Here is a 25,875-nt window from a genome sequence, read left to right on the forward strand (position 1 = left end):
CCGTCGTTACGGTGTTTGTCATTTCACACCTGTTTCTCGATATTTTTCTATTTATACCTTACGGCGATGTAAAATAGCTTGCGTGAGATTCGTAAGACTCGAACACTCCTCGTTGGTGCGCGTCTTTTTCAGATTACTCTCGTCCACAGTTTCCGGGAAACTCAAAGCTCTGCGAAGAGAGTCGCTACTCGATACCATGTTATGCGAGTATGTATCGGGCAGGGGAACATCCTCTAACACGCTTTCCATCATCAGACACGGCTCGGTTTCGAAATCGAGTAAGTCGGACGATGATTCCATGCTCAATTCTAAATAATTACACAGGACAAGGCCATTATCGTTGCACGATGCCTTTGATCATCGATTAATCGATTCATCGCTGTTAGTAATCATTCTCAAACGATCAAATTTAAATTACAATATATACCTTTATACATTTGTTTGGCTGATTCTAAGGTAGATTTTTTATCGGTGTTTTTCGTTGCAAAAGGATGCGTCGCCGCGTTCCGGATTGCTCCAATTACCGCGGAAACGAAGGAACCGCTTTTTGGACTAGGTGTACACTCTTTCAGGCTATGTTTAGAGCTAACAGGACTCGATTCAATGCTACTATTGCTTCTACTGTACGCTTCATTGTGATATATCACATCCTACAAATAAAATTGTTACACGTCGTTAAAAATGGTAAATAGAAAAGAAACGATGGAACAAAGGAAGATGGTGGAATATTACTTCAAGGTCTTTCACTGAGATACTATAGGATGTTATCAGCTGGTCTACTAATCCCTCTAGCCTAGTTCCAAGACCGGAAAGCGCAACCGCAGCTCCGGAAACGGCGGCTCCTTGTGTAAGTAAGAGTTCCCTGCTTCGTCGTTCGACCGCATTTAATTTCATGCTCATAGATAAATTTTCTTGTCTAGAAACGTACGTCGAAACGCTATGTTAGTAGAGAGACTCGTGTCTAGGGAAACTTTTCAAGATATATTTGAGATGTAAATACTTACCTTCGTTGTTCGCTGATTCGCACTAAATGTTTGCACTCCTCCGTTTGCCTCTCTAATTCCAACTCGCGTTTCGTTAACAGTTCCTCCTTTTTCGCAAGCTACGAATTAAAAAGAACAATTATACCAATGTGTTCGTCGATCGCTTTCTCGTTCTCTTTGTATCTATGTATCGAAAATATACCACCTCTGTTTCCGCCTCTTTTAAAGCGTCCGCCAAAGTAGCTTTCTCTTCTTGCAGGAAATCTTGCATCTCTGCCGACTCAGCTTCCAGCTCCTGTTGCTGTTGTAACAATGCCTTCTGGGCAGCCAAGCTTTTCTCCAAATCCTCCATAGACGAATCAAATATAACGAAGAAACAGGTAAAAATAAATAGTCGAGCCACGATACAAAAGCAACACTAGAAGAATAATATAACCTACCCTACTTAACATACGGCACAGAGACTGTAAATCTGCTATCTCCAACTGTTGATTAGCAACTACTTGACCAGAAGATTGCAAATGACACTCCAGCTCTAGGAAGCTATCGCCGCCTTCTAAAACCAAGCCATAATTGCTCAATCTAGTAGGTGCGACCAGAAAGAGATACAGTACTTTGACTTAAGTATCTTAATAACTACCTGCATGTTCCGATTGCGGTGTGCCCAACATCGCCAGTACCCGTTGCGCGTTTCTATCCAATTCTTGTCGCGCAAACGCGTGATCCGCTTGCTCCTCTTCAAGAAGACGCTTCACTTCCACGATCTCAGCCTTTAACTTCTCGTTCTCCTCTTTTCGCTGCGACGTTTCTTCGTTCAACCTTTTCAAGTCGGTCTGCATCGCGTGCATATCCTCCCACGTGCCCTCCGTTTGACATTGTTCGTGCAATCTCTCCACCACTTCCGGGCCAGTGACAGCGCTCGGCACCCCGGACAAAGCGTTCTCGATATCGTGACCGGTCAGACCAGTTTGCACGCTGGTCTCGTGGTAAATACGCGTCTTCTCCACGGTCTTGTGCCTAGGATATGGCGGCAGACTCTTGTGCCCCGAAGAATCTTTGGCTGTGGTCTTCTTTTCGATCTGTTGTCTACTCAGGCTCGCGTCTCTACTTCCCGATCTACTTCTCATGGTCCTGTCCGTCTTTTCACTGGCTTTAGCGATACTTATTTTATTCCTGTTCCTTCTAGGTAACGTGGCGTACGTGTCCAGCGCCTTGTTATCCACACTTGTGGTCATCTTATCCGGTCTGGAAGCTTTCGAAGCTTCGACGCGACCTGTGTAAGGTACCCTAGGGGTGGACAGAGGTTTTCGAATCTCTTCGGACGGCGTTGAACTTGGCGTGCGTGCACCACGTGTGCTGGACCCACCCCTAGATCTGCAGCTACCGCTCTGACCTCGGCCACGCTGCGCCAGGTCCTTGTTGATTTCCGTGGTGAGCACGGATGGCAGTGAATCGGGAATCGGCCTCGTCCTCGTTCGCGGCGGCATTGAATTCAATCCTGAACGGAACGTCGTCGTCACTCGACTGTTATTTGCCGTGTTATCATTACTATTCTCTCTGACAGCAGATTTCTCCCGGGACCGAGCCCTCGTCGTTGGCTGTGTTTTGCACAGGATGCCCCTTGGAGTCGCGGTACGTGGCTTGGAACGTGCCGGAGTCGCCGAATAATTGGTGCTTAATGGCGTTGGCTTTACCCTAGTGTTCTTTTGAGTCTCGGTCGTAGTGGTTTTCTTTTTACTAGTGTTGGACACGGCTATGGTTCTCTTGGCGTTCGTTCGATTTGCCCTGGCGGAAACGCTGCCTGCTATGGACGAACTTTCGCTACCACCTTCGCTGGTACCTTCTCCACCGTTGGTCAGCCTCACGTCGTCGGGCAAAGTTGCGCATGGGTCCTCGTAGACGGAGCAACAACTGACTAGACTGGAATCGCAGGACGCCTCGTCCAGGCCACCGCAGCTGCTCGCGTAATCTATGCTATTTCGACTTCGTACCTGAAACCGACATCGGTGAATGTAGATACCATTTTGACGACAATAGCTTAGCGAAAAAAAGTCTCAGATCTGTGTGACTCGGATCTTAGTCGTGTCATTCTATTGTAGTAAAGTTGTTAACCGTTTCGCTTATTCAGAGATTTTCTATGGAAATTATATAAGAGCAATCGGTGAAATATTTTTCAAGTATGCGTAAAAAACGTTGGTTTGTACAAGAATTTTTTGAGATTACAGCGTTCTTGGCGCCTGAACCAACAGTTCCTTCCCGTCTGAAATACTAATGACCTACTAGGACTGCTTCGAGCTATTCGCGGTACTTTCCCAGGCGAATTTATTTACAGACCGAAATGGGTCACCCTGTATAGCGAACTGTAATCTCGAAAGCTCTTCCAATCCAACATCCTTCGTACGTTAGAAGCGCGCGAATTTTTCCTCCTTCGATGTTTTCGCGGAGAATTTCATACGAAGTGTGTTCAAGACCTTGCTTAATAGGTCAGTAGAATAATTGAGAATGACCTCGTAGTACCGCAAACATCTAAAGAGCTTTTCGCAAGGTCTTTCGTTCCTTTATCAAATTTTTGACCTACGATGTACCTAAATACACGCGAAAATGAGCGACCTAGGAAAATTCTTCTATATTCTCTAACGTCGAATTTCCGTATAACGTAGCCAGAAATTGTTCCAAAGCGTTTCATCCCTCAACAGACATTCGATCTATCGTACAAAGCATGAACAAACGAAAATAACGAAAGTAAAACGTCCTTTGCCACGGAAATATCACTAAATGATCGAATGTAACGAAACGGCCCGGGACTCGCATTTTTCTACGGTCCAGTTCGATCGATCCTCACCCTTGGCACCTCGGTGGCGCACCCCTCCACTCCACTGTCGCTTCCGTCTTTGCTGTCCTTCCCTTCGCCCGTATAATCCTTCCTCTCGTTGTTCAGAGTTGAATCTGGCTTAGTTGCCTCGGAGGATTCGGTTACGTGGATCACGGTGATGTTGCAGTCGCTGTTTATCGTCGAGTCCATATCGTCCTCGTGCAGAGGCTTGTCGGCTTCGACCAATGGCGAGGCGAGGTCCTCCGGAACTCCAGAGTCTTGCCTCGCCACATTCTGCACTGGCGAAACTTTCAGACTGTTGTCCTCGAGCGGCGTCTTCTCCATCTCGAGGCTTGGTTGCTCGTTCGTCGGTGACACGCTCATTTCGCGGTTGCCATTCTGTAATTCAAAATAGTCAAATGATAAACCACGTTGAATATATGCTGGATAATCGTGCGAACTTAACGGATACTTTTATACGAAGAGAATTCGAGGAACGGAAGAAACCTAAGTAAAAGTTTGCTTCAGGCTTTAGAGCTATTACGACGACTTTTTATATAATTTTTTACGCGTTACATACGTAATACGCATACGGTATAGTAGAAGAACTCTACCAAGTATCGTACAGTGTGGAGGAGTAAAATACAATTTTATCCTCGCACACCACGTTGCCGAGAAAATCGAATACAAACGTCGCATCGTGGATGCGTAGGCTGCATCGATTTCTGTGAACGTATTTGGGCTCAATTTCCTCTTCTTTCCACAAAAAAAAAAAGAAAAAAGATAATAATCTAGGTCGAAGGAAGTTAAAATACCAAAGAAGAACAGCACAGCGAGGTTGCCGTAGTCACGCTATATCAGAGACTGACCGACTAACTCAGACACAGACGAATTCTCGAACCAGAGAAACGAATAATCGAAAGGGACCGTTCACGGTTGAACGAACAAAGCAACGTCCAGCACAGACTGGACAGACTTGCCAGATCGATAAAGCAATTAAAATCCGGATCTTGACCATGCACTGGCAATCGGCTTGATATTCGATTACTCCGGACCATATCCGGCAATCCTTCCAGAATTCACGAAAATGAAACACACATGGACGAGGGACGAGGGACAACGATTTTTGAGATCCAGATGAAAATTTAATATTCCGTCCAATCGCCCGAAGGAAATTCCCCGTTCATCCGATTATACAAGGGGTTAAACGAATTCGAGTGTGAAATCTATAGGGTGATTTTGGATATTTTGATAAATTCTTTTTCAAAGTATTTTACTTATTTCTTAGCTTTCTTCTAAATTTCGTCTATTTCTTCGTATCGTTGTTTTACTTTTTCGAGTTTCACATTGCAACTTTCACTCGCGAATTAAACGAACGAATCTTACTTCTTACGGCAATGAAGGTGTCGCGTCGCTAGTACGAGATCTTCGCTGATTCATAGCCCATGCGTGTAAATGCACGTGTTCGAAATATCGCGAAATATTAGCGAGAAATCGCGAGTTAGATCGCGTCATTGCGCTGGCAATTTGTTTTTCATTACCAGCCAGGGAATCTGTGACATGTACCTTTTGGTCAAACATATAAAACTCGCTGCAAAGACAAATCGACCAAAGTCCTCGAAGCATAAAAAACATAAGGTAAAAATAACAGTTACGTGTGTTAAATTACGTGTCTAAAAAAAAAAAAAAAGAAGGACGCAATTTAGACGATCAATTTTAAAAACACATTAGCCGCCTCAATTAAGTTATTACCAACTAGGAAACGAAAGAGGCAGTAATAAGAAAGAAAAACATAATCAAAGAAATAGGATGTATTAAAATTGACCGTTCCGTGTTGAAAGAAATACGTTTATTCAGAAATATTGTCTACTGTATTTTAATACAAAACCAATTACTTCGGTAATCTTGATCTGTATGTTTCTACCGCTTGTTACCTATTATTGCGACTAAAAGTTTTACATCCATTGATTTAACTACATATAAATGACATATTATTGCGATATTCGATCAGTGTATTGCGATATTCAAGACGCACAGGTTTTAAAAGGCATTGAAAGTCGAAAACAAAGTCCATGAAAAAAAAAAAAAAAGGAGAAACATCGGTTGAACGTGACCGTAGCGGTAAAAACATCAGCACGCTGGCCTCCACTTCCGTCTTATAATCTCTCACTCGATGCTTTCCTTTCTCTTTTTAGTCGCTGCTTCCGCAATATATTCCTCTCTTTCTCTTCCGCGTGGTTACGTACACACTATGTACTTCAATCATAATCGGCGAGCAAGATCACGTCAGCACGCGGTGTTCCCCCTTCCGAGCATGTTTAGATCGCGTAAAAGGCGTTTAATCACGTGCTTAGTCATTGAACGAGTGTGCAATCCATCGTTGATCGATCACTGCGCATCTTTAGTGTAATTTATATCTGATGAAAGGCAAGAAGTTTGCTATCTTCCGATAAACTCTCTTATCAAAGTTTGTGTCAGGAATTTTACTAGTTGGATCATTTCGACTCGTTAACGAAGTTTTTCGCTTTACAATTGGATGATTCCTTCTGTGTTGTAATTTTCGACGATCGAGATAAATATCAGAAGGAAGAAGCTCTGGTATCCTTAATTTAAGGATGCTCGAACATCGTAAGTCCTAAGGCAAATTAAATTGAATTGCATTGACGCAATTCTATTCTAGAAATTGTAATTCGCTCAAGTTAGAAAATTTAACGTTTGAAAATTCATACGTATATTTGACATTTTATATTTCTAAAATTTACATCGTTAGAACGAAAATGCTCCAACGATTTGCTCGATATTCGAGCAATCCAAAAAGTCTTAATATACCAGTACGAGTATCAGAGGAAACGTTAAAACGTTCTACACCGCAATGACCTACGAACGATTAGGTCACTCCACCCACCATCCTCGAAGCAACTCAGCCGGATTCGAGTTTCCTTCAATTACACAAACCGTCCAACAGGAAACTTTAACCTACCAGCGATCACTGCGAAACGACGAACGAAATCCTCTCGTTTAAATTTACGTCGTTTCCCATTCTTCCACAACAATTATTACCTCGTCTAGCCTATCTAAATCCCATCGACGATTACCTCCGAATAAAAGCCACGTATTCGAGTACCTTGTAATCTCAATACATATTCCAATTTCGAACAAAGCTATCGATAATGATATTATAGCGAAAAAAGGGGGCAGATCCCGACGAGTGTGTCAAAGAAATTGCTCGACTCTGAGAAATACGTAAGGTCGATATCGTTAGCGATAGAGAGCTACGCTTGACCGTGATAATCGGCGAGAACCGTGTAAAAGCGGTTCTCGTGCCAGTGGCGGCTAGAAGGTCTCGGTGAAGTCCCGAAAGCGGCGAGGCCGGATTGGCCGACAAGGAACCCCGGTTCGTGCCGCGCCAACCATTATTACGGCGCAGCTACGCTGTTGCTGCTGGCTGTCTCGTTCGACTACTCAACAAACCAACAACCACTCGATCCCACGTTGGATCCACGGCACCACGCTCCTCACACCGTCTTACCACTTTGTAATTTATTCCGCCTCTAGTTGCGTCCTTTCAGTGGTTAATATTCTATAGTTAATTCATCGATTTGTAGTTGGTTCGTTGGTCGAACGAATACTTCGACGTGTCCATTTTTGATAAAATCGACAGAGAAACGCAAGTTTTCTGTCTTTTTGTTCAACCGACTAACCGGTCTGTAATTGAGCGCTCGATCAAGGGCCGAACAACAAATTTCTTAACGCGTTAATAAAGAAGAAAATCGATAGAGGAGGAAGAAGAAGAAAAGTGACATTTTTGTTAATTAGTTGGATAATTAAAAGTCGAATAAATTTCTTTCAACGTGCGTCCTTTTGGACTGAAGAAAGTTGACGGAAGAACAGTGTATATCGATTTTCTAAAGCATTATTCGGAACGGTGACGTAGAAGTGCAACGGAGTATGAAAGCTACCTGCTGTATCTTGGCGAAGAGAAAATAACAGGTTTGGCGAGTTTGACGAAGTGATTCTACTACAAAAAGATAGCGAGATAGGGCCAGTATCAAATATAAATGATAAATATGTGCGATCCAAGGTGAACGTGAAGAATCTCGATAGAGAAGATCAAGGTGAGTCTCGTATCGATTTAACAAACTTAATGCTTGAAACCGATCGAACGCTTCTCCGGTTAGTTACGGGAAAAAACCTATATCTCGAATGTTTGAAACGCCTTGGTCTAATCTCGAAATTATCGTCTGCCAAGAAAGATTCTATCGCGGCAATCTTGGCCTGAATATTTACGCGAAGCTAATCTAAATATTTTATATTTTCCAGAACTCGGAGATAGCTAGCGAAGAAAATACCGAAGATAATAAAAAATCGCTTTATCCGGGAACCAAAGCGAATCGTCGCAATCGCTATTTCACCGAAATCTATCTTTCGGAAATAATGCGATTCTCAGAATATTTCTGCAAAAGTTCTCGAGTTGGTTAAATATCGCCACGGAAATTGCGATATTTACCATATTATACGAAGTATTATATACGGCAATATCTAAATATTATCGCCCAACACTCAAACATATCAAACATACCACGTATAAGTTATAATAAGACGAGAACATCGTCGGAAAATTTCTGATCCAACCGATTGTAAAGTCAAAGAAACCTCGGTGAAAGCACTCACCTCGTCGAACCGCAACACCAGGCTGTTAAACCTGACGACGATCCTCCTGGCGAACATGGAGAAGAAAAACAGAGCCTGATTGAGTCTAGCCGATTGTCGAATGAATTTGCCAAGAACGAAGAAGCCAGGTAAAAACGACGAAACCACTGGCGATTAAAGACTCAACTGGACGAAGGAGGAACAACAACTCCGGAAAATCGATCTCCGCGAGCGTTGCATAAGACGCTCCTCGGACGTTTCGTTTTACAGAAACACCTCTACGATTACACTCGATACCGGATTGCGAGAAAGACCGTAAAAATAGACGATCGTCGCTTGAAAAACATGGGAATGAAGGAAGGAGAGGTGAGGAAGATCGCTGGCGATGGTCTCTCGGTGAATCTATGTTCCAACAAACAGGTCCTCGAGATCACCGGCGACGGATGCGACATTTCGATGTCGAAGAACCGAGGTAGCGTGAAGATAATTGGCGACGGTTGTCGATTGAGGATCGATCAGAACATGGGAGACGTAGAGTACACGGGGGATGGTGGACAGGTTCTTTTGGGTCCAAAGTCGATCAAGGATAAAGTAAAGTATCACGGTGACGGCGGTAGGATAAAGTTCGACGTGGAGTTGAGGATGAGGAACAAGAAGTCGGAAGTTTCGAAGGAGGAGACGGGAAAAAGTATGGACGAAGGAAGGAGGAGCTTCGAGGAAAGCAAGGATGCCTCGAAGAAAGAGAATTCGGAGGCGGAGAACGAGGAAAAGAAAAAGAATAGAAGAAAAGAGAGACGAGACGATTTGGGTGATAAGGAGGAGAAGAAGGGAAGATCGACGAGGACTAAGATCGTTACGACTTTTGTATACGATGAAAAGACCGTGAAAAAATGGTTCACGAATCCGGAAGCGTCCACCAGGACTTTGAATGGAGTTTCCTCCGTGAGGATTGTGCCGAATAAAACGAAAACGAAAATCGAGGCGAAATAAAGGAGAAAATGTGACAAATAACGGGAAAATTGTACGATTCTAGAAGAATATTCTAAATCAAAACCCAACCGAAGTGGTAGATTTATCGTAGTAATTAATCATCTCAGTTTTGAATTCCTATTTTGACTAGTACTGAAATTGTTCGATTTCGATTTTGACGATACGCATTTAGAAAAGACAAAGTTTAATTTAAAATCATGAAATATTGATTTTAATAGTTGAATCACGTCGAGGAAAAAATTAAAAAAACCAGGGAAACGTAAGAAATGCTGTGTTAAATTCTCGCGACCTAAGTCTGACTTAAAGTTCCTACACGTGGATGGAGTTAGAATTGGTAAAACATTGAAGAGGATTATCTGATCGTGGATCGAACGTTTGCGTAAAAGTGACTAGTGTGAAGATACTTTTCCTCGATGATTCTTCGTGGAAGAATTTTTCGACGAAATCTGGGAAGCCCAGAATCGAGTAATCGCAAGAAAACGTAGGTAAAAGACATCGGCGATATCGTGATCGATCAAACTAAAACCAGAGTTATCTTTAATTTCTCGTTTCATCCTTCTTATAAAACGGTGTCAGGTAAAAACAAGGTAATATTTGATAAATATTCCAATGAAAAATGATTTAATTGTATTTTCCTTTTAACTATAATTCTCTTAGTTCCTAATAGTGAATTTCGTTTGTTAATCTTGTAGAGATCAAGATATCGAACATTTTTAAACAAATTTGTAATTTTTTTACATCTTGTGTGTACATATATAGATCATAATGATTCAGTCGTCAATTGTAATTAATTTCATAATTTGTTAATTACGAATCTTTTTATTTAATTACCTATTTATTAGAAATAGATAAATAATCGAGTTAATTTGAAAATCCCCGAGTACGATCTATTTGTTCGATAGTTCGTCCATTTACGTTCTAATAATTACGATAAACGCCCATGAAATATTTATAAGTAATTAGCAATTGTACATGTGATCGATATTACAGTATCTTATTATTTCTTATCTACTTATCGTTATCGTTGTCAGACGACTTATACGGACAGTACAAACCATAGATGGTATAAACACGTTCCATAAACACGAGCGATAATGAACCTCGTGAAATACTTAATTACTAGTCAAAAACAAGTAGAAAAATATACCGATACGATTTAGTATCTTTAACTTATTTTTTACTCGGCGACATGGTTATTTACGAGCTTTTAAGTTAGGAATTTTTAACGAGCTTACTTTATATTCCACCAATATATGTATTTGCGTATGGCGAAATATGTAACGATCTGATTGTCAGCGAAACTTTGTTGCCATCGGTGAAAACTTGGAATTACGCCATGTTTTCTATAGAATCCAACCACTTAAGAAGAAAAAAGAAGATAAATTGGATTTCTATCGAAATCTGCAGTATTAGTTTAAATATTTGAAATATAGCTGTACGCGATTAATAAAATAGTTGGTAATTTTTGACTGGCTGTATATTTCAGTGCACGTGTAGCTAAGGAAATTAAAAGATACCAAGTATCAAATGGAAGATGCGCATTTCTCTAATAAATTACGTATTATAAAGTCAAAGTTTCTCGTATTATTTTCCTGTATACCTCACTTTCGCTCCCTTCGATATCTAAATTTATTTCCTTCGATTTCCTTCGATTTCGCAGCCTTTGAATTTTCATATTTCACTTTTGTGTTCCTGTTTCGACGCAGATCTTCGAGAAGACTTTCTTCGCGTGTATTAACAACGATTCTAACAATCATATTTTCCAAAAAGCTAGAATATTTTTTATCGATAAAAAGAAACTGGCCAAGAGGTGGACTAAAATTATAGCAACGAAGTTTTCGGATCGTAACACGACCGCTGATCGATATTTTAATTGTACGACACCGGAGTATCTGCTGTAAAGAAGGTATTGAGAAGAAGAGCGAGGTTCGCGACGCAGCGAGTCGCATGAGAATTTCGTGACTTTCACCGGTCGATTGGTGCGCGAAAATAAAATCCGTGTAGGTGGCCGCGCTCCATGGGAACGGTGTATGATCGATAGGGGCCGCGTGTCTGCGGTAAATCATCGCCAAACATTCGATATCCGCGAGTTCGTCGAGTGGCACGGCTGGTTCTGGGTATGCAATAACCGTCGTACATCTGCCGGAGGTTTCTCTGTTCGAAATGGGTCGCGACATGCTGACGAAATTACGAATCGTGCGCGAATAGCCTCCGATCGATGCTCGAATAAATTTATACGACTATTCCCTTTTAGAAGCTTTATCTATCGGTTCTTATTAGAGGTATCAAGATTTAACCACTCGACGATGAGATACCGATCTTTCCCTCATTTTCAAAGGTAAAAGGTTCGTTTAACGACCAATCCGATATCAACTTACCAACTTATTAATTCAACCTAGCGGTAGTTCGTTAGCTTGTTAAGTTAGTTCCTTATTAATTGGAAAATGTGGTAACTTACAAATTCTCTAATTCGCCGATCCAACTCGCAGATTCGTATGCAAAATGCGAAAGGAAATATTATTCGACTAATTTCTCGTGTATAGCAAATATGTAGTAGTCGCTAACACTGGTTCCACTTACTAATGCAGTTCCTATTGTACGAAGGAAGATCATATAGTAAGTAGGTTAAACAAACTCCTATTATACGAATTGCTTGTACCAGGTTCGTATAGATAAAGTATGGCTGTATTTTTGGCTATATAACTTGGAATAACGTAGAATATAAGAATTCTTGCATTCGGAATAAAGAAACGTGCATGTACAGCGAACCGAGTATTGCGAATGTTATCGTAAATTGAACTATCCATTTTCTTTCTGGGCTAATGATACGCAACAAAGATTTCATTTTCAACATACAAATAGAGAATCAAAGGAATCCACTGTACCATCGGTATTCCGTATCTATTGTACCCAAGACGTTCCGTAGAACTCATCGTGTCCAATTTACGACTCTCGTATCGCAACAGAGAATTTTTCTATTTTTCCTATCAAGTGTAGTATACGTTCGACTCTTTGAACCGTGTTACTTCAACGCTTGAAATCATAATGATTTCTGAGCTCCGCGTGTTTTGCCCCCAGGTTCAGATATTTATTCATGCTGGTTGCGTAATATTCTAGTTGAAAAACGTCTGCGGATATCGTAGCAATGTTGGTACGATCAAAGTATCGTCGATCGATGTCAACCTGACCATGACGACTCTGTCCTCGGACCATTGATCGATAATCTACGATAAAGAATCAAGTAAAAATCATAATAGAAACCTGCGTTAAGCAAATCGAGCGAATCCATCTGTAAATATATTTAAAAAATAAAGAAACGAAAGAGACTTTTAAAAAACCAGACCGATATGGGCTGATAAGATATCGCTAACGCGTCGTCCTATCGTCCGATCCAGTTGAGCATTAACGAAATTCATAAGTGGAGGAGATAATGACAATTTGTTCGTCGCTGGATATACCTACAGGATGCCCTGTACAATATGGTATAATGGGTTTGGAAATGATTGTACGCGCAAAAGTAAGTCAAAAGTATAAAATATAATTTTTCACTCGCGACGCCTAAACCAGAGAGTATAAAAATTGGGAAAACCAAAGACGAGAAGACGTATACGATCCACTTGCTACAAGGACATAGTCGTTTCGATCGTGAAGTTTCGGACAAGCCTGACGACGATACTCATTTCCGCCCAGACGAACGAGGATTCTTTATATGGTCACAGTATCGCGCACGAGGAGCGGATGCGCGTTCGTTCCTTCGTTAATTCAAGGAGGAGCCCGCTGGAATCGAGGGTCGTGCCGCCATTCAGCGCTTTCATCCGCCTTTCTGACCCAGCTTTCCGTCGACGCGGTGCAAAGGTCGCCAGTCGTAATGGAGGTCAACCGGGGATCGTTAGCTAAGTTTCTTACTAGAGAAAACTCGCTTTGCTCTTTATTAAAACCATCGAGGGATTCGAGAGAAAGAAAGAAAAGAAAAAAAAAAAAAAGATCCCCTCGTCTATTACCACCGTGCTCTGTTACGCGCAGTTCCACGACTGAACAAGTCGCTTTCGAGAATGTGAAATTAGTTGGGCGTACTCGAGAGGATCCACAGGAACTGTAGTTTACGTTCTTGCAGCACGCTTCAACATTTCTTACGAATAACAGCCTCTTTTCTTTTCAGAATTCCAACTAAAGACATTTTTCTAAAGAAAGTTAAACTAAATTATGTTACGATGATTTTACGCGTTAAAAGTCGTGTGCGTATCGTATGTATGTTTTGACCTTCGAACGACCTTTGAATCATCGCCAAAGGACATTGAACCCGACCATTGCAAGTTCCAAACGAAATTTTAAATTCCTATCAGAGATAATTAAAAATTTCTCTCGCGGTGTCCTTGACACCTCCGACTCCACGATTTTCAGTAATTTCTTTAGCCTAGTTCATCGAACATTCGAGAAATTGAGGAAAGTTGTTGAATCGAAGGTGTCAAGGACGCTACAGGAGAAATTTTTAGCTGCCTCTGACGGTAGCTTAAAATTTCCGTTAAAACTTTATCAAACTATCGACGAACGAAGGTGAAACGTTGACGCTCTTGGGAATATAATTTTTCTACGCTCTGTTTGATACGTACGAACGATACGGAAGAAAAGAAGGAAAGGAAGAAAGGAAGAGCCAGAAGCAGGCAACGAAAAGAGCGTTTGGAACGAAAAAAGGGGTGGAAAGTCGATCGGTGCAGATGCAATTAACAGTATACAGCGAGACGAATAGAGAATTCTAAACGCTCGCTAAAGTTCTACCCTAACTCGGTGAAACGTGCGCCCGTTAATGAGGACACGTGCACCTCTTCAGACGGACAATGCTGACGCCATATACCGGGTGATGCTCGCGTATCACCACTCGATTATATTGTAAATATTGACTCTTTGCGAAGCTTCGACGAAAATTCCATTAGTCAAACGGGTCGATGTAATTGAAACCACCGTTCACAACATAGTCGGAAGAGCGTGTGTGGCCCATCGATAGCAACCAAAGATATACACACACATAGATAGATAGAAGAAGAAGAGCAAAGCGTATATCTATACCAAGAATCGACCCAATTGTTATTTTCCTACTATTCGACTATCTTTGTTTATCAAACATTTTACCGCAACATTCGTTCTCATTCTAAAATTCTGTCAGCACCTTTTAATTTTCTTGTAACGCGATACGTGTACGTTGAAATTCAGATGAATTTGCTACGATCTAAAGACACGCTGCCAACTAAGAATCCCTGTGCGATTTTTTAACATACACGTTCATAAAACAGACGGAAGAGATTAAATTCAGATTCGTTGTGCTGTACAAGGTGTACCCGCTTCAAGAGCGGACAGGTGGCGCAAGAACAATGAAAAAAGTTCATACGAACCCGTGGTCCTGTCTTACCTTCGTAGAAGGTTCTCGAAATGGCTACTCTTGGTTCGTACGTAAGCTTGCAATCGTCATATCGAAGAACTTCGCAATCTTTCCAAAAAATTTACGCGCATATCGAACAATTACACACCGAGTGTAGCTATTTCGAGGACCTTCTGCGAAGGTAAGAAAAGTTGCGGATTACCGAAACGCAAAAATGGCTGCACCTTGAAACGAGGTCAGATAGGACACATATTCGTACGAACTTATCACGATACACCCTGTATATTCGTCATATTGCATTTTTAATATTACGAGACGTATAATAGTTGCAGCACATGGCGCGTAGTTAATTCAGATAGTAGTCGAGCTAACCGCAATGCGGTTGAAACATCCCTTTCCTGATAACATTGAACGAATTATTCGCGTCGACGAGTCTAAAAGCTTGCTTGGTCTTATCAAAGCAATGTTAAGAATACGCGTGGATCCGCCTCGTGTTACGAGCCAATTAGCCGTATCGGAAAATTTGAACAAACTTTCCGTCGCTCGATAAAAGAATTCTAATGTTCCAACCTTATGTATCACCCTATATATCTACGAGCCACTTACTACCGTCTATTATACCTTGCGTTTCACACATTCCTAACGAGTCTGTTCTAATTGCTTTATACCCAATTACAACCTTTAGAAAGGTTCTAAAAATTCTAAAAGATGCAGAACGATTGTTTTTATTCCAATAAAAGATTATCAGATGCGTTTCGTTTCTATAAAATCTTGCAATATACGAGTATACGCATTGTCGAGTATCTCGAATCGTTCAGATCCCACGGTCTCCAAGAGTAAGAGTATCGCGCGCGTTTCGTATTTAGATCCGCGTTTAACTCAGAAGCGAACACGAGCTGCTGTACGTGTACACGGGCAGCGAATAAGAAGAAAAAGAGCTGCGTTGCAGCTTGCAGCTTGCAAGCTGTTCGGATCGACCGGCTGGGAGCGCGTGTTTTCCACGGATTTTTGCGCCTCCTCGTCCACGCTCTCGCTTCAGCTTCCGTTCGTTTCTCGCGTGAATTCTCAAAGGAGTCTCTTTGCCGCCGCACCGTTTGCTTCGAGAATTCACAAACGAAATAACAATGGTCTCGCGGTCTCATGAATCTGGGTGAAATCTTTCGTTCTTTTACTCGTTCGATGAAATTTAATCGGTTCGTAAAAATGTGATTAAAACGTGGTTACGAAACGCAAATAGAGGTAAAATGTGAGACAGAGAAGAAAAGAGAGCGTAAAAACGATGCTGAGAAGACAATTAACCGTTTGAGTCTGAACGAGGTTCAAAGGGTGGTGAATAATTGGAAAGTGGAAGGGGAAAGAACCCTGAACGAGTATCTGATCCGTCACAGGCTGTAGCAAGAAAGACAGCTAACAAGATAAGCGGTTTGTCGCAACTATATCCAATTCGAACCTCTGTTTCCATAATAAAGTTTCGCGAGTGAAAGCAATGATAAAGGGATTTGCGTTGACACGAGTCAAAGAGATTGCATTATGCGGACAATGTATAAGAACGGCGACAAGAAAGATCGTGCAGGAAGCCTTTTATGCAATTTCGTGCCGCGACTCGCACGAAGGCGAAACCAAATAAGGTAGCAGAAAACGTCGACGACGAACCACGCGCACGATCCATTTTCGTTCCGTCTCGTCCTCTGTGATCGTCGATCGTCCCATTTAAACGATCCTTCGTCCCTTTTGTCCTTTCGATCGGAAAAGGAAAACGATCTATGCCTTTTACGATGTTTCGCTTTATCTTCCGACACGATAGATCGAGTCCATCCTATTCGATTCTTAAACTTCCTCGTTCCTCCGCCAACAATGCAAAGAATTTCAACGTTTTTCATCGTCATCGAAAATTATACCATTCGATAATCGATAAATAATTTGCATTCGAGTTACGTAAAATCTGCATGGCTGCGCATGAAAGTTCTCCGTCGTCATTTCGACGTGCAAACCAGCAAGGTGAAATTATTTCGTTATGATTCATGCTACGAATTCTATTCTCAACTACAGGACGGTCCGAATGTGACGTAATAGTTACGATATATTTAATTCCAAACGAAACAAACATTTTCATCGTTTTACGCGTGTGTTATAGAATATGCGAGAAATTGTTCGTTGAATCATCCAATGAGAAGACTATGGGTTCGATAAAACGCACATAGTACGTAGAATTTATTTAATTACAGGTACCGATGAGTGCCGGTAGAAATTATGTTGTGTAATTGTATCGTTATCTCGCGATTATATGCTTCACGATATTTCATAACGAAGAAGAAACACGTTAGATAACCGATGAGCCCTTGAGATCGAGAATGCCTCGGTTTTCCTCCAGGGGGAATTCACTATGCCGCAATATCGAATGCAAACAACCGTACCGCTCGTTCACTTGTTTTCCAATTTATAAAGTCCTTTCTCCCAAAAGTCCGATCGCTATAATTACCTCGTGTCAGCAATTAATTGCCCGCACATAGATACATATTTGAAATATTCCAGTGAAAATATCGCACAACCGGTCCGGATCCATCGCATTAGCAAAATAAACATTTGTAAGATAGTCTAATTCAAATAAACGGCAAACGATAAATAAAACGCATTGCAATTGCCTCGCGGAACTTTAATTCATAATTCGTAATAAGTTCGAATCTTTGATATTGTAAATTTTGTTGACAAATGTTTATTCCGAGTTGAACGCACGGATGGACGCGCACTGATATTTGTATAAGATTATAAAAGTAACGAGCGATTGTCAGAAAAAATATAGAAGCGAAAAGTTCGCGCAAATATTAATAGAAAATTAATTATCGAGAATTACCTTGAAAAAAGAGAAGAACCGGGGAGCGAGCGAGTACGAAGCGATTCGTTCGGTGGTCGTCATAGTGACTCCTCTGCTTCTCGAGTCAACGAGATCGAGAGTCGCGTCAGAATTGTATTTAGGGTTGCATTTACGCGAGTTGAATCACCAGAGATATTGATATTTCGCTGGTAATATATTTATAAATAAGCTACAGGCACAGTTACAGGGATTTTACCGTCTTTTTCCGAGCGAATTGATTCAGATTCTACTTGTTGCTTGGATCGCATCCAACCATTCTGACCGTGTCGAATTCTACTCGCGAGTATTCCTGACTGAATTCGCCGGTAGAAAGTTTTGCTAATTTAGAAGTTTGCTATTTGTGGAATTTCTTATCGAATGGTAAATCGAAAATGGTAGTTGGAGAAATAGCAAAGCGACGCGCACAGGATGATTTATCGATAGCCATAAAATTTGATTGTAAGTAATTATCGGGGTCGAACACCTAGTTGACAACGAACATTATGACGAAGAAATATATAACTTCGATAAAATAACTTTATCATGCATTTCGTTGACGTTTAGTGTCTGTTTAGATGGTACTAGCTAATAAATACTTATATTCGATGACTTGTTGATTTTTTTCGGACGGTCGATGTTGAGAAAGGCTGATGCGGAAAGCTGAATATGTGCATACGAATGCTTGAATGAACGCTTATGAATGAGTATCGCGAGTACCGATATTATTATCTTCACACCTGTCGAAAATATAACGTCGAACACCTACGATAACAACGGCGAAGAATCTAAATAGAGAAACAGGAAATGTTAGTTGGCAACTGCAAAATGTAGAGTCTTGTTAAAGTACAAATAAACATATTCGGAGCCTGTATAAATAAACATGCTGTTAGGTAAATAAACAGTTGGAAAGGTAAATAGCTTTTATTTTTATCGGACAAAATTACGCTTGTACCGTAACAGACGTCTACCACGCGTTGTACGACAATGTCAACCCCTCGATTCCACCCCAAGAGATATTCAAATCCTTCCATCTCCTGCATGTCCCAATTTCTATTCTACGCGTGTACGTCTAGCGCACAAGGCATTGCAATCGACTTTGATTCTCGGGAGAATAATCGAGATAGCTAGTGGTCGTTGATCGACGATTGCACCACCATGTGTCTGATTTGGGCACTTTCTCGCGTCAGGAATCAAGAGCGCGAAAGCGACATCGATCCTCCGCCGCGCCACGCCGAGACGAAGAGACGAAGAGAAGCAAAACGACCGGTGAGTCAACGATCCTCGCGATGATGCGAGCCGTTGCATCATCCGCCGACGAAAGTTCGGACTACGTCCAAGACGTGACCAAAAAAGGCAACCACGCGGATCAAGCGTGCAACGAACGATCGAAACGCGGTTGCACGTCGCGCGCAACGTCCGAAGGAATTTGTCCAGCGAATTCTACCTATTGATCACTACCAAGCAAAAAGAGATTAAAATAGAAACGGACTGATATTATACGACGACGGGATCGGTGACCTTAGTCTAGAGAAAATTTCGTCGCGAAAACCAGATGGCAGCGTACAGCGAGTTTGCATTAAGCTCGTGAGTACTCGAGATAGTCTCGAGTAGCTTCCGCAAGTTCTCCTACCGAAACGATATGAAACACGGAACATGCGACGCGCGCTGCTCGCTTGGAGTTGGTGCCACGATAGGATCACCGCGTTTCAAGACTTCCTTTCAAGAAAAATATCAATTTTCTTTTATCGTGGGACGTGATTTTCACTCTTCTATCGACTATCTGAAACTCAAGGTAATTGGCTTCTTTCAATAGCGCGGTTTGATCGTCCTGTTACGACGATACATGCGAGAAGAAGAGGATTAAAATTCTTTTATGGGAAAGCTTTGGTTAAAGGGTGTACGGTAATTTCATTTGTATGCAGCGGTGTTAGATCATGGGTGGATAGTAGTAATTGGTTACGTGATTAGAAAGAACGATCCTCGTTCCTAGTAATAAGTTAGAGCTAGGTATTTTGTATGCTCGTAATGTTTGCAAAGAGGAATCACGATCAAAGTATATCGAGATCGATTCGAATTTGGAATCAGACCTTTCGAATTTCCCATTTCGATTCAACATCTAATACCAAAGGATCGAGGCTCGCGGAATATTCGCAAGATTCGCGAGCGAACAAAACGATGGAACAAGGCGATTCGTACCGCGGATTAAAAAGAAAGTTTGTACGAAACTCGTGAAGCAAGCGCGAGAACTGATTCTATTGCGCGTTCTCGGTGCACGTCGTGCGAACCATTAAACGCGACTGCGACGCCGCTGCGAGATTCTTTGCATACCGGCTGGGCCGCGCATCGTGCAAATATTATGGCGAGGTCGCAGATGGCCCGACAGAAAACGAGCAAAATTCCGGCCAAGTCGACGCGTCAAAGGTGAACGCTTCGATGCCAGGAATAACCAACCAGCTTCTTTTTATAATGTTCGCGCTGCGTGTCGACGGTACGTTCAACCAGAATTTACATACCTACCACGGAAAACCTCTGGCATAAAGCGGCATAAACGCACATATGTAAATCAGATACGAATTCAAGCTGCCGACGCCGCGAAACTACTCTTTTCTAAATCTTTCGTAGACCGGTAATCTGTCACGTAACCGAGTAGTTTAAACACACGACAGTGTACGTATAGTGGAAGAAAGTTTTCCAACAAGCACCGAGATCTTTCGCGCAAACAGCAAGTGGAACCTCAAACGCAGTTCGTCATCGTGTCTTTCGACTCGAGTCGACGTTGCTTCTAGCTGCCTGACCTACGGCACTGAACGTCTATTATTAGGCAGCTTGCGTTTCCTGCGACTTCACCGGGACTGCGGTGGAAAATGAGATGCTCGAATTTTGCTCCTTGCGTGACCTTACGCGATCTTTCCGATCGTGACGCGTTAATTAGATCGACCAGATAAAATTCAGCAGCGATAGTCGACGGATCGCTCTTCTTCCACCTCTACCTTTCCATCTGTTTCTTTTCGCGCGTCGCGTACCACTTGTGCGCGCGTTGGTTACCAATGTTGTTTTGCGTATTGGAGCATATACTCCATATACTGTGTAGCACATTGCAGCATTTTGTAGACTCTACGATCTGCTCGCGATAATAATGCTCACACTCGTTCGAGCGTTCCAACTTTGACTTTACTTTCGACTTTTCGCATTAGGAATCGAAGGGCTTGCAATGATAATCGACCAGCCTCTACGCTTTAATCGAGGAGAAGAAAGAAAGGTAGAAGGTTTCGTATCGGAGACAACAAAAGTTTGTTACTCCGACTGTAATAAATATTTGTAGCACGAAAACGATCAAGTTGCTTTACAACTTTTGCTTGAAACAAATTCGTTGGTTTGCTTCAAGTACTGGAAAGTAGAATTACTTGATTCGATCGCTACTTACTTTGCAATTGACACGATATCGTAATTGACTCAACTAACCGCTAGAAAGATCTTAAATCAAGAAATTAACGTACATCGTACTGCATCGTGCCTTATCGCATCGCGTCGTGTACCAGCACGCCACTTCGTCACACTTTATGTCATTTATGTCTGCTCACATACATACGTAGCATACCTTCCTCACACATGCACGAATTTATACACCCAATTTCACACACGTTTGCTAGCGACGTATTTTTCGATTACGCATACCGCACACGTGCGTTATACGCGCCGCGTAGTCTGCCAGTTAATGCAGATCGTGCGAATCGAAAGCGGTCGCAGACTCGCGTTAATATTTCTACTCCACGCGTTCGATGACTCAATGACGGTCACATGGTGGGGTGCCCCCCTCGTTCGAGCAATCTTTGTGGGGTTTATAGAGGGGCGAGCGTGTGGAGGGCCACGTGTGCGAGCCAGATAAATCTACTCGCGTTAACCCTGCCCGTTTTCATCGTATTTACACACCATGTACGCCATGGGTCAATGTTAGCCATCTGTACTACGATATTATACGATATTCCCAACCATAGAACGAAATAATAAATCCGTAGACACGGTGGCTGCAAGAAACATGCCTATCCTGATTTGTCGATAAAGCTTTTACGTTCTTCGTAATATCAAATGTTTCCCAGTAGTATGAAACAACTGCCAAACAACGCTTGAGCCTAATTAATTGGCACGTAGATGTTACGATAAATTTTTTAATTCCATTTCGTTCTTATCTTTTTTTTTTTTTTTTTTTGTCTCAGCTTACAATTTACAGGAAGCGAAATATCGTTTAACGTTTAATGATAAGCGACGAACGGAGTTCGTGAAATCGACGGAGAAAAAGGATCGTCTTGTTGCGAAGATTCAGGCGGGAGGAATTCGTTCCAGACTGATTTACGCAGTGGTCGACGCGTAAATCTGGAAGCGTTAAAAGCAGAACGCTTGCAGGCAGTCGGTAGATGGCAGACAGGGATATACGAGATCCACTGGAGCACGCTTTCACGGACATTTTTCGTGCGAAATATATGCGCTTAACTCTTTCGAGGAACATTTTGCTTACAGCCACTACGAACTGAAATTTGGAATTCGATTACAGAGTTTTTAAACGTTCGAAGAACGATGGCTCGTCTCTTTGGTTTCTCGATTATCTGAGAAGGCAGAACGTCGTTTAATCGACCGTGATATCGAATACTTGACATAAACCACGCTCCTCGGTAAACGTAAAACTGGAGTGCACTCGTGTCTTCGAGAAAGAAGAGAAACCTTAATTGGAGCGCGCGAGTACACTCTCTGCTGAGACCAAAGAGAAGAGGGGAAGAGAGGGGGTCGAAGAATATTAATAGCTAAATATAAATATAAAACGATAAACATCGTGTTTCCAGACGTTCCATATTAATAAAGATTCAAGGTAAGCAGTTGAAAACCGACAATGATAAAATATCTTGTACGCGAACGAAAGAATATACTCGTACGACTATATGGTTTATTTAAACTCTTTAAACCACTATATATATATGGTTTCCACGGTTCATTGTGTAGTTATTTGTTTTCGAAAAAAAATGTACTCGAGTCACTTTTCCATCTAGTCTTCTCGACTACTCTTGTAGCGTAATATTTTATTAGAGAAATTGCTCCGATCAACCTTCGATAAAAGTGCCAAAACTTTGGACGTCGCAGATGAAAAAAGGCGAAACTTTGCCATGGTTTCCTGAAATCGGACCTCCCTCGAGCTATTTACGGATTGCCTTTAAAGTTGTCGTTAAGGCGTGCGTTTGATCGTGACAACCGACTCGAAGACACGCGCGACCGAGTTTTCCAGTTTCGATCAATCGAACGTCAAATCCTTCGTTTTCTTCCTACTCTCCTCTCCTTCGTCTTCCTTCCTCGCTTCTGCCCTCCTTTCCTTCCTCTTTTCTTCCTTTCACCCTTCCATTCCGATTCATCGGTATTCGATGTATTTTTATACGTCGATAAAATTTATATCGATCACGAGATAAAAGCGCATCCATCGTATAGAATTCAGCTCTATTTCTTCCGAATTATAGACTCGCACGTGCGTGCAAGCGGCTACCATTGATAAATCGCGAGAATAATCACACGGAAGGTCGCAGTATCGATAAATTACGAGAATAATTACACAGAGTACAAGAGTAGCAGGAAATAAGAAGAATAATTGATTGCAGGGAACGATGCAGAGCGGGTGTCTGCGACGGTCAGGTCAGCCCGCGTAGAATTATTTGAACAGGACGGTAAATATATCCACGAGCCGGACGAGCGGATGCCTAATCCAAGTCGTGCTCTCGGAAGGGGGAGAGAGCTTCTGGCCGGTTCGTCAAACGAAGAAACGCGACTCTGCATTCTGCAGAGGCCGTTTACCGACAGCTTTCGGCCTCGAGCTTATTGTTAGTTAGAGACCCAGCCATGATAATTCATCGCCCACGTGGCCGATAGAAATAAACGATTCGCGCCAGAGAACAGCTTTTGCCTACATTAAATACCTGGGCTGGTAATTGAAAGGTGTACCATCGGATAAAAGGATCCGTGGAACTAAGGAGTGGTGAAATGTTTTAAAGCGAGCCTGTCGGTGAGTGCGCTGAGGATCGTTTGTTCGATATTTTTATCTCAAGTATCGAAGAGATGCGTTCGTAGAGATTTGTAGAGATTTTAGAAAGTATTAGCGAGGAAAAGAGATTTTTGATAGTCGAATGTTGAAAAATAGCCAGCTACTATCCTTAACTTCTCTAGACTCGAAGCTAAAAGATCTACGCTTTTAAAAAATATTCTTTCATCTATCTTGGAACGTAAACTAAAGAAATACACGTTTGTCACGATATTTAATTTTACCACGACAAACCGATACTTCAAACGATAATCGCACTCTGCAGAACCAACAGCCTGATGTAACGTAAGTACTGTGTGTATGTATTGTAACAGGTATAAAATTCGAACGTTAAACCCTCTAAAACCCTCGCTAGAGAAACCCTGAAAATACGAAAGACCAAACACCCTCGACGAAAGCCCATAGGAGACGAGAAATCGAGGAAAGTCTCGGGAAAAGAGCGTTTAAAAACGACGTAGTAGTTGGAACAATGGCGGTGAAATGCGGCTGGTTTTCAGCTTGCGCGGTGGACAATGGGTCTATATCTCTCGCGATGGAAATAGTTATTAGACGAGGGCCCGCAAGTGATCTTGATTGTCAGATACCAAGACTCCCCCACTCTCTATTCGTGCATTATGCAAAGTACCTTCCGCTCGTATTATCCACGGTTTGTTCCCATCGTTGTTGATCGTGGCCGGAGAAAGCGTACGAAATCGCTACGTTCGCGAAATAACGTGGAACGGTACGTATATAGTAACGTAGGTGTGCATAGCGGTTTTCCTTCGGTGTAAACGCCGGTACACTGTTGAACACGCGATTCTTATGCAAGCATCCTGCACATAGTTTGTTTACAGTTAAACGAGATGCATTTAAATATGCCTCGTTGATTCGGATAGACCGGATCCTGCCATTCTCTTCGAATAAGAAACATCGTCGACCTTGGATGTGCCAGTGGAAGAACGTTTCGTATCGTGGGTGGATGTAGTGAAGGACTTTGCGATTTATAGGCTTCATCTTATCCTTCCGTCGAAGAATAGAGAATGGCCAAGATAAGGACATTTTTTTATTCTCAGAATATTCTCAGTATAGTATGCCAGAGGTAGAAGATTTCTTCATTCGGTACATAGTTTCGGACGATTATTTCGACAATTATTAATTAATCGGCAATTATGCGTATACTTGCAGCCAGCATATATACGTCCAAGATTAAAAGCATTGTACGTAGAAATAATATAGAAAGGTATAATACAACCTGTAATAAAAGACTGTAATAACGGTCGTGAATAGAATCGAAAGCTGATGAAACGTACTTAAACTATTCGCCAATGGTCTGAGAACAAACGAGTTTTCGGTGAATAGAATCTGAATGAATATGTATAATTGATTTCTTTTCTCCGATACTTCGCAATGAAAATGTGTTACAAATAAAACAGACCGAACTTTCGAACGTTCATGGGGAGACGCGATCTCGAGGAAGCGCGCCAACAGGAGTCGTAAATTCCCGTTACGATTTAAATAATCAACGCCACGAATCGATCGATCCCTTATTTCGTTTAAGATAATAAGGGTGGTTGAGCGAGTATAACGCTGATATTAACAGGTTATAATATATATTTTCAATAATCCAACAATTTCAATGTGAAAGAATGTTACGTACGTGGAATGTCAAACTACGAATGAATACCACTTGAGATTCGCTTCGTGTTGGCGACCGTGATGATGTATCTTCTGTCTTGACTTCTGATTCCTTCTGTTCCTCGAACTGTGTTTTAACTCGAACTGGTTTTAACTAACTGATGAGTCTTGACTGTTACCCGATGTTAATGTGGAACAAGTCTAGAGATCAAGTATAAAGCACGAGTGAAGCGAACAAGACTGAAGACTCGTTCTTGTGTTATCACTGAGGAAAGCTCGGGGCGGGTGTGTTTCTTGTATGAAGAAAACGGATTCGTTACTCACACCTACTCACACTTCGTTAGGAAAATGACGATGCCCATTGGTTATGACCTATGTTTATGAACGAAGATAAGAAGAAGCCTCCTACCAACGTGACTCATGGGTGACATTGTTCATAAGAAAAACCAGCCTTTTCCGTCAGATAAATATTCGCTTTTCTCTATAACTTACCGTGTGGTTTGTAAAAACGCACAATAAACCTAAAGA

At 41.9% G+C, this 25,875-nt stretch overlaps 2 protein-coding genes across 9 annotated transcripts in view; one reads left to right on the plus strand and one right to left on the minus strand.

Moving 5' to 3' along the window:
- The window catches only part of Corn (microtubule-binding protein cornetto), a 33,871-nt gene that overhangs the window by 2,381 nt on the left and 5,615 nt on the right, over positions 1-25,875 (minus strand). For 6 of the 8 annotated variants that reach the window (XR_011801041.1, XR_011801040.1, XM_072012786.1 and 3 more), the window contains exons 1-9: positions 17,661-17,782; positions 3,826-4,194; positions 1,624-2,974; positions 1,424-1,539; positions 1,189-1,329; positions 1,005-1,102; positions 733-916; positions 428-650; positions 58-308 (exon numbers count right to left, since the gene is read on the minus strand). Coding sequence is in view for 6 of the 8 variants with exons in the window: in XM_072012786.1 (XP_071868887.1) it covers positions 58-308; positions 428-650; positions 733-916; positions 1,005-1,102; positions 1,189-1,329; positions 1,424-1,539; positions 1,624-2,974; positions 3,826-4,194; positions 17,661-17,723 (2,796 nt within the window). In the remaining 2 variants the exon portion in view is untranslated. Of the gene's footprint in view, positions 1-57; positions 309-427; positions 651-732; positions 917-1,004; positions 1,103-1,188; positions 1,330-1,423; positions 1,540-1,623; positions 2,975-3,825; positions 4,195-17,660; positions 17,783-21,157; positions 21,363-25,875 lie in introns of those variants that run through there. The other 2 variants (XM_072012787.1, XM_072012789.1) reach the window with 2 other exon arrangements.
- On the plus strand, positions 6,586-11,009 carry LOC139992211 (uncharacterized). Its single transcript, XM_072012861.1, has 2 exons — positions 6,586-7,910; positions 8,116-11,009. Exon 2 carries the CDS (start codon positions 8,791-8,793, stop codon positions 9,433-9,435), a length of 645 nt encoding a protein of 214 aa, XP_071868962.1. The 5' UTR covers positions 6,586-7,910; positions 8,116-8,790; the 3' UTR covers positions 9,436-11,009.

This window comes from Bombus fervidus, chromosome 11 (assembly GCF_041682495.2).
Source record: "Bombus fervidus isolate BK054 chromosome 11, iyBomFerv1, whole genome shotgun sequence".
Lineage (NCBI taxonomy): Eukaryota > Metazoa > Arthropoda > Insecta > Hymenoptera > Apidae > Bombus > Bombus fervidus.

Bases quoted from the DNA above. Each gene is read 5' to 3' on its own strand.
- LOC139992211 (XM_072012861.1), top strand. From the start codon at position 8,791: ATGGGAATGAAGGAAGGAGAGGTGAGGAAGATCGCTGGCGATGGTCTC.